This window comes from Cavia porcellus, unplaced genomic scaffold, assembly GCF_034190915.1.
Source record: "Cavia porcellus strain 051 isolate PalLab524CR breed Dunkin Hartley unplaced genomic scaffold, mCavPor4.1 scaffold_4, whole genome shotgun sequence".
In the NCBI taxonomy this organism is placed as follows: domain Eukaryota; kingdom Metazoa; phylum Chordata; class Mammalia; order Rodentia; family Caviidae; genus Cavia; species Cavia porcellus.
The window spans coordinates 47,617,679-47,633,875 of record NW_026947487.1 but is presented as its reverse complement, the minus strand read 5'-3'; the positions used below and the strand labels follow the sequence as shown (position 1 = coordinate 47,633,875).

General features: G+C 40.1%; 1 protein-coding gene across 3 annotated transcripts in view; it reads right to left on the bottom strand.

Moving 5' to 3' along the window:
• Window positions 1-1,460: 1,460 nt before the first annotated feature.
• Tpp2 (tripeptidyl peptidase 2) overlaps window positions 1,461-16,197 on the bottom strand; it is a 62,708-nt gene continuing 47,971 nt past the window's right edge. For 2 of the 3 annotated variants that reach the window (XM_013141413.3, XM_003477588.5), the window contains 6 exons: window positions 12,125-12,276; window positions 9,301-9,397; window positions 8,140-8,270; window positions 5,972-6,179; window positions 4,317-4,436; window positions 1,461-2,397 (listed from right to left, as the gene is read on the bottom strand). In XM_013141413.3, coding sequence (XP_012996867.1) covers window positions 2,308-2,397; window positions 4,317-4,436; window positions 5,972-6,179; window positions 8,140-8,270; window positions 9,301-9,397; window positions 12,125-12,276 — 798 coding nt within the window. In that variant the 3' untranslated portion in view covers window positions 1,461-2,307. Of the gene's footprint in view, window positions 2,398-4,316; window positions 4,437-5,971; window positions 6,180-8,128; window positions 8,271-9,300; window positions 9,398-12,124; window positions 12,277-16,197 lie in introns of those variants that run through there. The other variant, XM_013141414.3, reaches the window with a different exon arrangement.

Below are 16,197 nucleotides of genomic sequence, written 5' to 3'. Positions count from 1 at the left end.
CTGAGTTTCTAGGAACCCACTTACTAGGTCTGTTTCTTTTTTCAGCTTACTATTACTACTGACAATGGTTTATAATGTTCACTCACAGTTGAGTTTATATTTTCTCACGCCTCAAAAATAACTCGAGAGATTTGCTCTGGGTGTGGGTGGATGGTGATGAAAGGGATCCTTCTTACTCATCTCCCTACATGCAGGCTTCTTACATATATTCTACAGGCAAAAAGGAAAATGTATGTATTAATACTAGCTCAGTAAGAGATCTAGATGAAACTGCATAGTGAAAAGCTCAGTGTTAATTCAAATGAAAAATGTGTGAGCAGATATACTAAACCCACATCCCCATGGGAAACGTAGCAGTTAAAACATTGGGTTTGGCAGTGTCTGGGCCAGGGGTTTTGGGAAGCCTGAGGAGTCTTGGAGACTTGTGGTAAGGAGAGACCCAGCTGGGATCTTCAGGGCAAAAGAGCCAATAATTCTAGAGAAGAGGCAAGGAGAAATCTGTGATAGCGAAACTCCCACAGTGACGACCAGACAGGGAGTCACTGAATTAGTGTGGGGCACAGGCTCTAGCTCTAGTGGTTCTTGCAAAAGTTATCCATACCCTACTCTCAGTTGTTTGCAGTGGGTGTCATTTTGACCAGGAACAGACTTTGTAAAGCATGGCTCCACATGGCAGCCCCTGGTCACAGGATCCACAAACAACCTGGCACGGCTGCTCCAGCAAAACTTCCCGGACACAGAGAGTAGCCCAGTTCTGGCCTGGGGCCACAGTCTTTTGATCCCTGACCCAGGCAGTATGTCCTTGTTAGGAATGTAAAACTCGGTTGTAGAACAGGTTCTGACATTCACAATCCATCAATCAGCAGCAGGACCTCAGGGAGTCACCCTCCTCTCTTTGAGCTTCTCAGTAACCCTTCTGGGCTCACCCCGTGTACGGGAATATGTAAGAGCATGCGGGTAAAACTACATGAGAGAGCATGTGTTGTCTGTTCACGGACTTCAGACCCCAGACGCTGCCCACAGTGTGTGCCGAAAGTTTCTATGCATATTTGTGCTTTTGCATAAAGGCTCTACTGCTTTCTACAGATAAAACTATTCCTGAATGGCTAAAGTGAACTTCTAGATACTTTATATACAAGTAAACACTAAGGGAATAAGATAAAAACTGTACACAAACACAATTTGCTACTAGACAAGTGGTTACAGGCTTTTTAATATTATCTCTTTCTATTTCATGGAGGCAGAATGAGAAGCAGGAATAGTAACCAGGAAGATAAAACGATAAGAAGTTAAACATACACAAAAGCTAATCACACAACAAGAACTGGAAATACATTCCACTAATTGGAAGCCTACAAGAAACATTATAAAATCAATTACCTGCTTAATTTTTTGCTAAGGACTCAATATACTATTTCTGTTGTGACCCCAAATTTGATTTATGAAAAATTAAGACCAACTTTAAGAGGCTTCAATATTCACTTTTATTATTTATATAAAAAAATTAAGGTACCAGAGTGCATATGGTGTACTGTGACCTTGGTTTGCACATTGATTTGTTGTGTTTTACATGATTCCACTTGTAATAAACATACCATGAATGTACCTTTACAATTCCTGCTACAGATTCAGCCGTCTGGCACTTACACATGTACTGTTAATTTGTTCTGATGCTGTGCACTTCAGAAAGATGAAAAATGACCTGCGTATTACAGACCCATGATGAAAATTTACCGAAACAGTTCTGTTCCAGCAACTGCCACACACTTGTACCAGTTTTATTTTTCTCTTTAATTGAATGTAAACATTTGTAAAAACAAAAACAAAATCAAAAAAATCTGGAAATCAAGTTCATATTTAGTCCAATAAATAACTTTAGCTACTTTTAATGTAGCTTTTTAAGGCCTTCATACAATTGAGGAAAATCAAAGTTGAGCATGTTAAAACCCTGTTCATTTATAAAATAAAAAATAGAATTTTACAGCTTTGCAATTCAAAGTTACTGCTGAAAACCTATCACGCATGCAGGAAGCTGCAACCTAACTGAAAATGCCTCCTGCCTGCAGGAGGGCTTGGCCCTTCCTCACCAGGCAGCAGAGGCATTAGGAAAACACCAGTAAGTCAGAGGTTTAGATTTACATGGATTAAGCCACACGCCAGTGAATTGTCTGATAAATACACATCATTTTAATGATCAGCATTTGATAGTGGATGAAAACATGCATTAGTCTGAAAATGCCACAAATTTGTTCTTATATCCATTTGCTAGAAAACTTTCTCTTTTAAAATGTAGTCTTGGTTTTTATTTTAGAATACGCAATAGTCAGGAGGATACATGATGGGGAGCCAGTTTTCAGTAAAAGATGCACAATGCGTCCATCCAAGTAATTTCATCAGCTACAATAAAACACAATCAATAGATTAGTAAAGGAGATGATAGATTTCCAACCTCAACACTCACGGTGAACTCCCTATCCAAGATTTAGCAGTAACAAAGCAGCAGCACATGGAAGCTTCCTTCCTTCCTTCCATCTCCCAGCCATCAAGTCTCTTCCCAGCAACAGCCTGATCACCTACTAGCGATTGGCCAAGCTTCCTACCCACCAGCTGGCCCCTGGGCTGCCTTCTCTATGGCTTTGCCTGTCCCCTGCTTACTAACCTTACGTCACCTTTCCTTCCTCCTAGCTTACCTGCTCTCTCCTTTCCTACAGTCCTACATTCTCAAACACCATTGTATGTAGGCACTGGGAAAACAGTACCTAGCAAGTACACTTCTTACTTTCAGGAAACTTACGTTCTCTTCAAGAACAAGAAATAAATTACTGAATGGATGAAAAAATGTATAATGAAGGCATTTATCAGGCATACAATAAAAACAAAACGATGCAGTACAGGGAGTCACCGGGATGGGCCCGGCAGAAGCAGGGTGGAGGCCACGTGCGGTGCGACACAGTGGGAGAAGGGGATGGAGATCTTATGGGTGACCAGGAGGAGTCTGGACTCATTTGAAAGTGACAGATATTCCCAGCTTCTGGCTGCAGAGGGAACTGACAGAAGAGGGCAGCGCAGAGGGGAGACAAAGTTCCCACAGGGCCACCATGGCATCTTGTAGGGTTACAGGTTTCACATTCACCTTCCAAGTCCCCACATATGACAATAGGAAGAGTTCCTCAGCCCGGCTCTATTAGAACCCTGACAGATCTCGGTTTGTGTACTTCGGATCACAAAGTGAATTCTTTCCATATTTCTGGTCGCAAACTGAATAGCTGAGAACCGAATCAAATTCAATGGTTAGGTTCAAGGTTGACCTTATGGGGAATTTGATTCGGTTCTCACCTGATTCAGCCTCTGGCCAGAAGGGAGAAAGAATTCAGTTTGTGAACGGAGGCACCATTGTATACACAACCTGCTTTACAATTTGGGCGGATGGGTGAAGACACAGAGAAAGTCTTACGAGTAAAGAGACCAACAGCTCATTCTTTCAAGTATTTTCAGAGAAACCTATAGTTTTATATCCACATGCCCTAGTCTATGACTACACAACACGCAAGATTAATTTCTATACAAGTTATTGTACTTGAATTTAACTCATGTAGAAAGTGTGACTACAGAATTTCTCTGCATATGTGATAGATGGTAAAATAATTAACAAAAATGTCCTAACATCATAAATGAATAAAATTAAACTGGGTAAGTTCAACCAGTTTAGAACTGAGGTAACATGTATTTATCTGGGTTTTTGTTTTCTGTCTTCTTCTTCGAGGCAGGGTTTTACTGTATGGTTCAGGCTGGCAATGAACTCACTTTGTAGCCAGGCTGGCCTCGAACCTGAGGCAATTCTCCTGCTTCAGCCTTTCAAGTGCTGGGATTACAGGCGTGTACTACCACGCCCAGCTAGTAACATGTATTTATTTATTTATTTTGATAACGGAGATGGAACTTGCGACCCCACACTTGCCAGGAAGGCACTTCTGCTGCTGAGCTAAATTCCTGGCCCTTTGTAACATGTATTTAAAAAGAGTATTTCCTTTACAAAGAAAAATTTTGGCTTCTCATTATATAAAATAAATAATGTATTTTGCCTTTGCTAAAAACAATGGAGGCTAATCTAGGTTTTTGGAACAGGAGTGAAAAATGTCTTAAATTTAAATGGCTAACTGATGTCCTCTCATGGGCTTGTTTTATAATTCAAATTAGTGATGAAAGTAAGACTTTGGTAGGATAAAATCTTGTCAGTATCATTATGAGTAAGTCCTTTTTTGTCTCTATGTAATACTGAACTGACATTTAACAGTAACAGTTTAAGTATTACTTACTTGAATACAATTCTTCCAGTTTTCTTTTGTTGGTTTTTCTTCCACAAGCTTAGTTGCAAATTTAAGGCCTCTCCCGTACATTTTATTTACTAATGCATGTTTGTACGCAAAAGTCAAAACCTATGACACAAAACAAGGTAACAAGTCATCTTTAAACTAGGTGCATTTTAAGGCATAGAGGTTCAGTAACAAAAAATTTAAGGCTTTAAAAGAGATTCGGGTTTTTTTTTTTTGTCTTTTTCCTTTTTATGGTACCGGGGATCGAACTCACGATACCTGCTTACAAGGCAGGTGCTTATGCTGCTGAGCTAAATCCCTAGTCCCAGAAATTCAGTTTTTAAAACACGTATGTTACCATTACCCAGTTTTTAAAAAATTTTTATGACAATAATTTATGTTTTCAAAAAGGCCAGGTAATTAGAAGATACTTATTTTAGGGAAGAAAACCAGCTGGTAAAATCCACTTTAAAGTACTTCTTCATGCAAAAGAAATTGAACATAAAAAACTAGGGCAGAAATAAAAAATGTAGTGTCATAAATCATTAAAACTGTCTAGAGGATAAAGGTTTAAAAAGTGTCCCATCACATAAACACGTCCCTTCGCACAAGGTTAGAAACCCTGGCAGCTGAGGTGCACTGCAGAGCCACAACAAGTATCCAACAAGTGCTGCCAGTGCTGCAGCGACAGCCCTGAAACTGGACTTGTCCAGTCCAGAACAGCACTGGCTGCACTGGCCTATCAGTCTCTGTTACCATCCTCAAACACAGGGGCTGGGTTCTTATCTCCATGCTCCAGCAGCACACTCAGTGGCTGGCACAAGAGGACCTCGAACAACCTAGCAAGAACAGCAGATCCTACAGGGGGCCGTCCGCAGCCACGTGCTTTTGCAAGCACTCATGGTACTACAGGGAGTGTGCTTTCACTATCCTCGTGCAGCACACAGAGCCAGGCACCTGCACTTAGCAACCGTCTATGGTCATGCTACCACGCTGCGGCAAGAGGGCCCGTGGCACACTCAAGATGCGCCTACTTTCGAGGTCCTCTACTGCAAATTGCCAGTTAACCCTGAGAACAAGCACGTGATAACAAAAAAAGACGATGGTCTGCACCGGATGAGGTGATGAGGCAACTGCTGCCTCCACTTACTTTACCTTCACCTCTACATGTAAGAAAGACAGATTAAAACTTGTCATTATATCACCTCTATTTTAAGTATTAGAGAAGTACAAGGGATTTGTTTTTCCAAACCCAGGTTTAAAACCAATTAGCTACAAATTAATATAATTATTTAGGAGTTAACCTGTTTTGAGGAAAATAAACATTATTGAACCTAATGAGTATTATTATTACCCTCTCCCAAATTAGCACTTAAATAGATGTGGGAGGACCTAAAACTTTAGCATCACACGTAACTGAGTTGTTAGGCGACTACACACACATTCTCAGACTGTCTCCAAAATCACTGTGGGTGTGAGCTCTTTGCAGACACGGAACACTGGAGGGCAGGACGAGAGTGAGAACCAGGGTTAACGTGTGGTCTTTGCAATGGCCTCAGTCTCCTTCCATTCACTCCTGCTCTTTCTAAAAAGCCGGCGAGGCACATGAGTTTGTGCAATACCCCCAAGAGCTGTGCTAGAAGAAGCAGAAGGGCTACCTTGTTGTCAAAAAGATCAGTCCATTTTGTGGTTTCCCAAAAAGTTTCCGACAGAGAATCTAAAGTGCTTTCTCCTTCCTCCTCCTTTATCTCCACTTCCCCAGCCGCCGCCCCATCATGAGCCTGCGTGTGGAGCAGATGGTCTGCCAGGGCACAGCCTTTTCTGCACAGCGCGTCTACCAGGGTGGACTTCTGCTTGTCCATATCACTGCACAGCAAAGCAAAAACAACCCACAGATCAGTGACACCTCTGTAAGAGGGTGATCTTATCTGAAATTAGATGCACATATTTTTTGCCTAAGATTTACATGCGGAAATAGTATATATCCATGTACATACATTTATGTTGCACAATGAATAAAATTCTTTATTAGTAAACATCAAATTAGCCACTAAAATACATACCCACTTTCTCCAAAAGGTAAGCTCTCATTGGGAAATAATCAGTCTTGAAAATTAGAGATCAAGGGCTAGGGATTTAGGCTCAAGACTGGGAGGCAGCGATGGCTGAGTGGGGCTGGGGTGGGCCCATTCCTGGCTGCAGGATGATGATGGGGAGGAAGAAGCGGCACCACTGGGCCATTTAGCTCTGCCAGGCGCAGGGGTTCCTCACCCCAAAGCACCCAGGAGAACAGTGAGGGTGAGCACAGGCAGGGAGCTCTGCTCCTGTGTTTCCTGTGAGAGCCAAGTAAGTCATGCTGATCTAAGAAGCGGGTGGAACGTAAGCAGGAATAACAGGCATGTCCTGTGTGAACGCGGGCTTTCCCAGCTCCTGGTCTGCACCTTCGCCAACTCCTTTATCTTTCTGAGCTTTTTTCCTTTCCTCTAAATGGTGGCTGAAAACGGCCCCGATTCCACTAAATATAAAGGAGGCATCTTGTAAAAGTCCCCAGTCATCCTTGGTGCAAAACCAGCACTGATACATGGCAGTTGTACTTTCTACTATTACTGTTACCAATTGTTAACGGCAACAGAAACTGGCCACGTTTTCAAATTATTTGAAAAAATATGAACTGATACCAATAATGGTCAAACAACTAATTTTAAATAAATTTTATTCTACTTGAAACTTATTGCTTGTAATGTAATGTCAAGAGTGCTAGCAGTTTTTAGTCCAAGTAGTTTAGAATGAATAAAAATGCTGACCGAAACAGACGGAATTAAGCAACGTTATAGTTCTTTCAGGAATCTCAAAGAGTTCTAGTCATTTGTAATAACTAAAATAAGACACCAGGTGTGGTGGTGCACGTCTATAATCCCTGCACTCAGGAGGCTGAGGCAGGAGGATCATTGTGAGTTTGAGACCAGCCTGGGCTACATAAGTGAGTTTAATGCCAGCCTGCACTACATAGCAAGATCTTGCACAAAGGAAAAAAAGAAAGAAGGCATTTCTGACCCCTAAAGTCAATGACCCTTATGAGAAAAAAACAAAACAAAAAAAAAGCCATAGAGGAAAAACTGATACCAGGAGAAATATCATCGGGTGACAGCAAGAGTTCAAAAGGGGACAGACTGAGGGAAGGAAACCTGGCCTAAAGAGGCACAGGGCCACTCACCAGAGTTAGACAGATACCAATTAATCACCCACAAGCTTAGGTAAGCTCCTCTGTGTATGTACAGCAGTCAGTTTTATAAAGTCTAAACTATAAACTCTCCCCTATCCTCCTCCCCAAGCAATACTGCAATGAGAATTTTCATGAAGCTAAAGTTGCTAGAAAACAGCTTAAACAAGGCTTAAGCTTGTGATCCTCTTTCCTGAGCCTCCTGGACAGTTAGGATTACAAGTGTGTCCAATCATGCCCACTCTCCCAAACTAAATTTTACATTTCTCATGCTATTAGTCAATAAATAATTAAAAAATAAGTTTCATACAATGTCATGCTTTTGTCACAAAAATTCCCAAGTGAGCAGACTTGCTTAATCACAGTTATTCATGTCCCTCGAGCTTGACAGTACCTAATGGTAGAGAGAAAAAACTACTTTCTTGGGCTGAAACTTGGAAGACTAAAGAAAACTATCATGACATTTCAAAGGATGGAGCACCCAAATATTAAAAATGCAGACATAACAAACATCAGAAGAGAACATTCTCAGTAACATTAGTCCCTACTATTACAATAAGTAACTAGGAAATGAGATGCAAGAAAGATTATTTACTGGTTAGGTACTTTTTTATAGTAGCTGCATCTGGCCTGGGGTCAGTCTTCATTGCAATATAAACCGCGAGGGCTGTTTGATCTATGTGAGAAATAACTGCATTGGCAGCTTCGACAATCTCATGGAGCCTTTTCATTCGTTCCTGGAGGGGAAGAGAAGGAATCAGGAGAAAAAGGAGGTCAGTCAGTCTGCAAAAGCACTTTCATTTCTGCTGTCTCCACCCCACAAGTTGCGGTGCTCCATTAAGTGACAGCACCATCTGCTACAGCCCCGTGGCGCAGGCCCTCTCCTAATGCAGCTCTGAGCTGTAGCATCTCAACTCATACTCGGACACAAGCATACCTAACTTGTACCCACTGCTGGGGATTTAGCAATGTAAGTAATCCAAACATAAAGTTTTAAAAATTGGGTTTTTTTTTTTGTTTGTTTGTTTAATGAAAGAAAACTCCTCTCCTGCACATCCTAAGACTTCAGCACTGTGATTGGCTATGTTACTGCACAACATACAAAAACAGAAGTTAAAAAAAAAGCCCCAGCTCATGAAACAAATTCTTCCTAATCAATCACTGAAAAACACAAAATGACAGTGAATGAGATTGTAATCAAGAGGCCCTCATTATGACTGCCACGGTGTTTGTTCTCAGCAACTAGCTTCTCTGCCATCAGAGTAAGAGGGCTCTTTACACACATTCCAGGCCACTCAACACCCTTTCTGACGGACGGGAGACTATGGCTGACCTTCCCCACCACAGAGACAGTTTCACAACGCTGAAGCTGCCAGGTAATAGAGAGCTAGCCCCATTCAGACGGTCCAGAGGCACGAATTCTTTCACGGAAGGTGTTTATGTTTCCAGCTGTCCAGGAGCATGGTCCTCTGCTCCCCGTTCTTTACAGTTTCAGGTCACAAAGCAATTCACAGGCTTTCTCCTCTTGTTGCCCTCCTCTCTCACAGAGAAAGCAGCCACTAACATACTATTTGCCACATACAAACTATATACTATTACTGCTACTTAACTCAGAATAGTGGCCAGTTTCTGTATTACCTAATGAAAATGGCTTACTAGGTGAGTCTGAGAACATGTTTTCAATTGGCAAGAACAGCACACAAAAGGAGGATGTGCATCTTTCTTTGAATATGATAAATGAAGTAAGATTTAAAAATTAAGCCCAACCTTTTCAGCATCCAACTGATGAAGCCGTGCAACGTACAGAGGAAGATAAGTAGGATAGGTTTCTTTCAATTCATTATAAATGTCACTAGAGTCCAGCCTATGTATGTGAGAAAGAGAAAAACACTATTTGAAGAAAATTTCTGTTTTCACTATTATTTAACACTGGAAGTTCCAGCCAGTAAAATACAGCATCAAATGTGAAACACAAGCATACCACTGACAGGATTATTACATTCGAGGTAGTGTAAACTCTTGCTCAAAACACCGAAGAAAATCGAACTGAAAATTATTTCAATTCAGAGTTTGATATGTTTCAGATAAAACAAGCATCAGTAACCTTACATATTAGCTTTAAGTAGTTATTAAAAATGAGGAAAACTATTCCTATTAAAAAGGAGAACACACACAAACAACAAGAACAATTTTAGAAGTCTAGAAATACGTTAAGAGTTAAGTGAAGAAAATTCTCATACATATTCCTAAATGAGGAAGATGACAAACTGTCTGGAAACATGTATTACCAAGCTGTAATCCTTTCTGTATTTAGGATCAATGTCCCTGAGAGATACATACTTGGAAATATTTTCACTTTCGTGATGCTTTAACTTTGATTTAAACACCAAAGTCTTTTTAGTATCTTAATTAAGAGTTCTTTGCACAATCCAAGATTTACCAAGCCTGGTTTTAAATGCTTTTTAAATCTAGCCTTTTGAAACATCTATACCTATGGAGGAAACTATTTTGGAAAGGTTACTTTTTTTTCCCATTGAATAGTACTCTCGTTAAAAATCAATTGATCACAGAAACGTGGTTTTATTTCAGGACTTCACTGACTTATACACCTTATCTTCGAGCCAATACACCACTGTCTTGTTTATTGTTGCTTTTAGGAAGTTCTGATATTAGCACCTGTAAGTCCATTTCTTTTTCTTTTCCAAAACTGTTGGACAATTCTGGCCTCCTGCAATTCCATATGGATTGTAGAATTACTTTGCTAATTTTCACAAAGGTCAGTGAGGACTGCTGAGGGGAACTGTGCTACGTCTTCATTTATCAAAATAGGAAATCCTGCAACAATATCAAATCTACTAATCCACGTGTGGTGATTTTTCTGTTACTCAGACTTTAATTTCTGTCAACAATGTTTTGTGGTTCTAGAGTATTATAAAATATGTATTTTTGGAGTTAGACTGAATTTATTCTTTTTGAACAAGTGGTTAAAAGTTCAATTCTGACAGCAAAAGGAATTGCTTTCTATTTCCTTTTAATATTGATACATCGGGGCTTAATTTTGCCATTTGATGTTTTGTTATCTGTATACTCTGGGTCTTTTTTGTTCCTTCATGGCTTTCTTTTGTACTAAATATTTTCTAATAAGCAGTTAAAAGTTCTTCAATAATTTTTGAGTTTGTTACTTTTTAAATAATTTCTTACCCATTACAATTCCCTTTCCACTTGTGTGACTTTATGGTGAGCAAGGACTGTCACAGAAAACTGGGAGTGAAAGAAACTTGGCCTAACAGGTGGAAAAAGCAACTGATTCAACTACACAGAACACACTTTCATGCAAAAAGTAAGCTGAAAGTCAAACAATAAGCTAAAGGGCATATGACAAGTACAGAAAAGTAGTAGTATTTTTTACCTTTAATTATAAACTGACATCTTTAATTATAAACATTCAACATTCTGATAAAGAATGGGCAAAGAACACTTCCAATTGATAGAAATTACACAATGTATAACATTTTAACCACTTACCAGTCCAATTATTTAAATGCAATATGACCAAAAATTGCATTTTTGTTAATTTTTATAAATATAGGAGGAAATTAAAAAAAAATGACAGCCTTCTCAACTCTATTCAATACATCACTAGACTGGCTGATACCACACCGGCCTGGGTGACGCTCACTGCAGGCAGTACGCAACAAATGCGCTGCCTGAGTGGCAGGAGGGTGAACAAGTGGTTAAAAGTTCAATTCTGACAGCTAAAGAAATGCAATGTAAAACACCAATAGTAGCCTCACTTTGCATCTTGTAGTAGTACATATACACGGCTGGAGGGAACAGAAATTGTATTTGTACAAGATTGATGCAATTTTGCAAAACAGACCAAGATGACTTAAAATAACTGATTCAATAATTATCTGATGGACATTTTAAATAACCTATACACGAAAAGGTTCATCACAGTATTATAAACTATAAATATAAAATGTTTCAGTAGACTGTTGTTGCAATCCACAGGACCATAAACTATCTAACCATTTAAAAGAGTACTTTAAAAGACCATTAAAACGAGCCAGGCGTGATGCACTCCTGTAACCCTAGCACTTGGGAAGCTCAGGTGGGAAGACTGCTGCAAGCTTGAGGCCATCCTGGACTACATAGTGAGACCGTTTCTCAAAAAGCCAAAATGACCACAAAAAAGCATCAAGAAAGGCTCATACCCAAAAGATACCTGGGAAACCAGGACACATTATCATATATACCGCACTTTGTAAACTACAGAGAAAAGTAATAAAGGGATAATGGTTATCTTTGGAGATAGGAAAACTTTTCCTTTTTATGCCCTCCAACAGAATTTTCTTCAGGAGCAAATTAGAATAAGAGATTAAAATAAGAAAGAGACAAATTAGAGTGCGATTAAAACACAAAAATTTTATCATAAAAAATAAATATAAATACATAAAAAATTAAAACTACTTATAATTCTACCATCCCTTGTTAACAGTCTTGAAAAAAATTTATGGATATACACATAGTGTTATTATAGTTGGGAAAATAAAATACTGAGAAGATTAAAATTCACTCAAAAACTTACTTTGTCATCCACTGAATTTTAAGGTCTCGCAATGCTTCTGTAAACTCTTCTTTTAAGTCTTTCTCTTTTTCTGAGTCCTTTTCCTTATCTTTGCTGCCATTTTTAGTCTTTGTTGGTGGAGGTATTAGGTAGTAATGAACTGGGATTACATCCTGTGAATGTGGAGATTCTCATATTAATATGCTTAATTTTATATTCTTTAAAATCATCTTTAATAGCTGAATATAACATAGATTGTGCCTGGATTGTACTACATCATATTCCAATATTCTAAGGGTCATAAAATATAATAAAAAATCTACAATCTACAATCATAATAATTTTCTCCCAAACTTTAAAGTACTGAAGCTTCTCGTAGCAACTTTAAAGTAAGCAAGAACAAACTTTTATTCATTTCAGTATATTTAGTACTCTTAGCTTTAGCTGACAAAGGTACTTTGACCTTTCATATTTTAAATCTGAGCAGGGGAACAAATAAGTTAAGCTAAAAAAAAAAAGAAAAGGAGGACAGAAAAGATTGTTTCTAAGTAGTTTTAAGGTGATCATTACTCCTTCACTCAACCCACAGGACCCAAAGAACCCGGTCACACACCAGGCAACGGTCCCACAGGTGAGGGACAGAGCAGCGATTCCCTTCCAGTTCTCACTAATGCAGCACTCCAGTGGGGCAGGCAGATGGCACACATGCACACACACAAGCAAGTGAATCCCTTCTGACAGAGACATCACATGATAGGAAGGAAATAAAGCACATGAGAAGAATAGACAGAGATAGTCAGGCAAGGTGGGGGAGCTAAGTGGCTAGAGAAAGCTTGATAAACCTAATGATGTATGTGAACAGATCTAAATACACCTGAACGACCTAACTGAAGGGAAGAGGGAGCCTGGCCACCCCAGGAATCACTGTCTGAAAGCAGAAGAGAGTGGACACAGAAGCTGAGCTGGTGTGTGATCAGCACAGTTGTATACACTGGCAGTGGCAGCCACTGTAGTACACAGAGTGGATTGTATACACTTTAAAAAATACACACTTTAAGTACACAAAGTAGCCTACCATAAGAGTTTTGTGCAAGGTATTGATTATAAACATGTTGAGTAACTTTTGCTTTTTATTTAATGACTCACTCCTACATGGATTAACATACTGTATTTGGTTTGTAACTACTCTCATTAACATTTGGAGAATGGTTTATAAAACAAAAGCAGATGAACACAAAAAAGCAGAGGTAGGAGAATGAGGTAGTAAGCAAACCCAGGGGGTCCCTACAGCAAGGGAAATACAAAAAATGAAGGGAACTGAGGTACTTTTTGTTTGTTTTGTACCAGGGATCGAACTCATGACCTTGTGCTTGCCAGGCAGGTGCTTATGCTGCTGAGCTAAACCTCCGTCCCAGACCTGAGGTACTCTTTGAAGAAAACTGAAGATATTTGCTGATGGTGTTAAACTATGGGGATGGGCAAGACCAGCAAGGGGAGGAGATGTGAAAATTATAAGAATTCTTGTATGCAAATCCTCTGCCACTAAGACACCAAAATTTGGAGACATGGACGCCTCAAGGAAAATCACCATCAAAAAACAAAGGAGTCCAGCTGGGAGATGGTGTGGACAGGAAGAAGGCAACCAGAAAAGCTGTGTCCTTGGGCTGTCAGGAGGAAGGCAATAAGGGAGCTTTGAGAAGGGGAGGAGACAAGTCGTGGTCCTCCTGATGTTTCTGCTCTGAACAGCAGCACAGATGGAGTATAGCCACACCTGTGCTACTGCACCTAGGTCTTTCTTACAAAAAATGATGCACTGTTTGGAAAATAAAATTACACATTATAGTTACTAGAATTCTTTCTGATACCATAACTAAATCATTATTTACTAAGTCAATTTCTTAAATTATATATTCACATTTATATTAAAACTGTTAAAATCTTATAATAATTTTAATTATCAAAGTTTCTAGAATTGGAACGAATTATTACCAGAAATGCTTTTTATTATTTCCATCACAATGCTTAAGAAAAAACTTCACATTAGTTGAGTCAAAAATAGTAACCAGGCATGGTGGTGCTCAGGAGGCCGAGGCGAGAAAAATCCCCGAGTTTAAGGCCAGCTGGGCTGCACAGTGAAGCCCTGTCACACACAAATAAAGTACTGCAAGCCCTCATTCCCCAAATGGGAACTTAAGGTGTTTATACTACGTAACTGTCTATTTTAACAATACGCTCAAACTCAATGTGAGGGTATGAAGTAATAGTATGAGCAAGTACTGCTGTGGTTCAATAGCATTCACTCCAACACAAAACAGTAACTGCACCGTCCTCAGGTCTCATGAACCGCAGAGAGTTAGGACCTGGGACACCACAGGATCCATCCAGAACCCGGCCACTCATTCCTGCCCTGAGGTCAGGAAGCCAAGCCTGTAAGGAGAGTGAGCACCAGGCACAAGGCTGGGAACACAAGCACTCTGCGCTGGCCCTGAAGACCCCGCACCCTTCTCTGTCCTCTCTTTGAGGTTCCCTCTCCCTAACTGCAGTCAGAGGGCACTGCCTTGGGCACAGCCCTGGGGAAGGGTTTGCAAAATTGGGGCCTGCATGCTACCACCAAGCTCTGGGCGAACACATGATCTGCCGAGTGCCCCCTGCTCGGCATGAGCAGGATCTCCCTCGGTGTGCACATTCTGCTCCCACAGCCCGTCTCTGGAATCCCCTTCCTCACTACCCTGCACCGGCACGTGCAGCCTGCCACCGGACAGGTCCCATGTGTCTAAACAGCCCTGCAGCCCCTGGCACCCTGCCAGGATGAGGGGCACTGCTTCCTATTGGAAGCCTATCCGCTGTGAGGCCCCTTCGCCTCTGAAACGCAAGGACAGGCATTTGCTACCGTTGGTTAGTATAGAAGACAAAAAAATGGAAGTGAATTTAAAATGAGCACTCCATTAAAATTATAATAAACAACTAGCCAAGACCTATAAAATTAGAAGCCCTATCACAGGGAGGTTAAACTATCACTAAAAGTCCAAAAGGGAAGAAATTTTTATAATGAATTCTCTGAGGAAATAAAGAGCAAGCCTTTCCAATGAGCACAATTACAAATGTTAGTATGATCCTATAAAGTATTTCAGGACAGGAAGTTTTTATTAGTAGTAGTCTTTTTCCTTTTTCCTTTTTGGGAGAAAGTCTCACTTTGTAGTTCTGGCTGGCCTTGAACTCTCAGTGATCCTCTTGCCTCAGCTTCCTGAGTGCTGAGATTACAGGTATGCGCCACCACAGCTGACTACGGCATCCGTATTATTAAAATTACACACATTTGGGAGCTCAGTGGGGGCCGCTGCTTAGCACACGTCCCTGGGTTCAAAAACTGTAACTTCTTAGTTTCTTAACCATAAATCTGTAAAATTAAAAAGCTTTATGAAAACTATTCTAAAGATTAATATCGTATTTAATACTATTTGTGATCTGTTCAAGTTAAGTTCTTTCACACCACATGCATGCAAGCAGTTTCTGGTGATTTGTCTGTGGTGCTATTTTCTAATAAGAGCTTCATTGTGCACTTGCTCTGAAGAGAGCATGGAACAGGCAGAGCTGATGCCAGCTGCCAGGTCCTCTAATAAGAAACCAAATACCAGTGCTATCCATTCAGTATCTCCTACCCTGCACCAACTAATCCAGACAAAATCCACCAAAACTTCAGCCCAACTTCAAAGAAAAAAAGTTGGCTATGATCCTGGTGATGTGTCTTCTGTTTAAATGGGTTCCTTGAATACCTCTTCCCAGCTCTCCAAAGCAGTGACTTTCACTTATGTATGCATGTATGTGTGTGTATATATGTTTTTTTGGGGGGGGAGGAGCCTCACGGTGGATAGGCTTTAAAAAGTTAAAAAAATGTTGATTATATGCCTTTAAATAAGCCTACAAAGCCCCCCACACATCCGGCTGAGAAATGTCTTCTGGCTTATACCCAGAAAGATGATTTTGTTTGAACCAATTGTCCACTATTATACAGTAAGTAACAAAAATTTCAGAATATGTTTTAACACAGGAATTTTACCTACTGCAAGTTCAAATGTACAGATCAATTAAAAAAT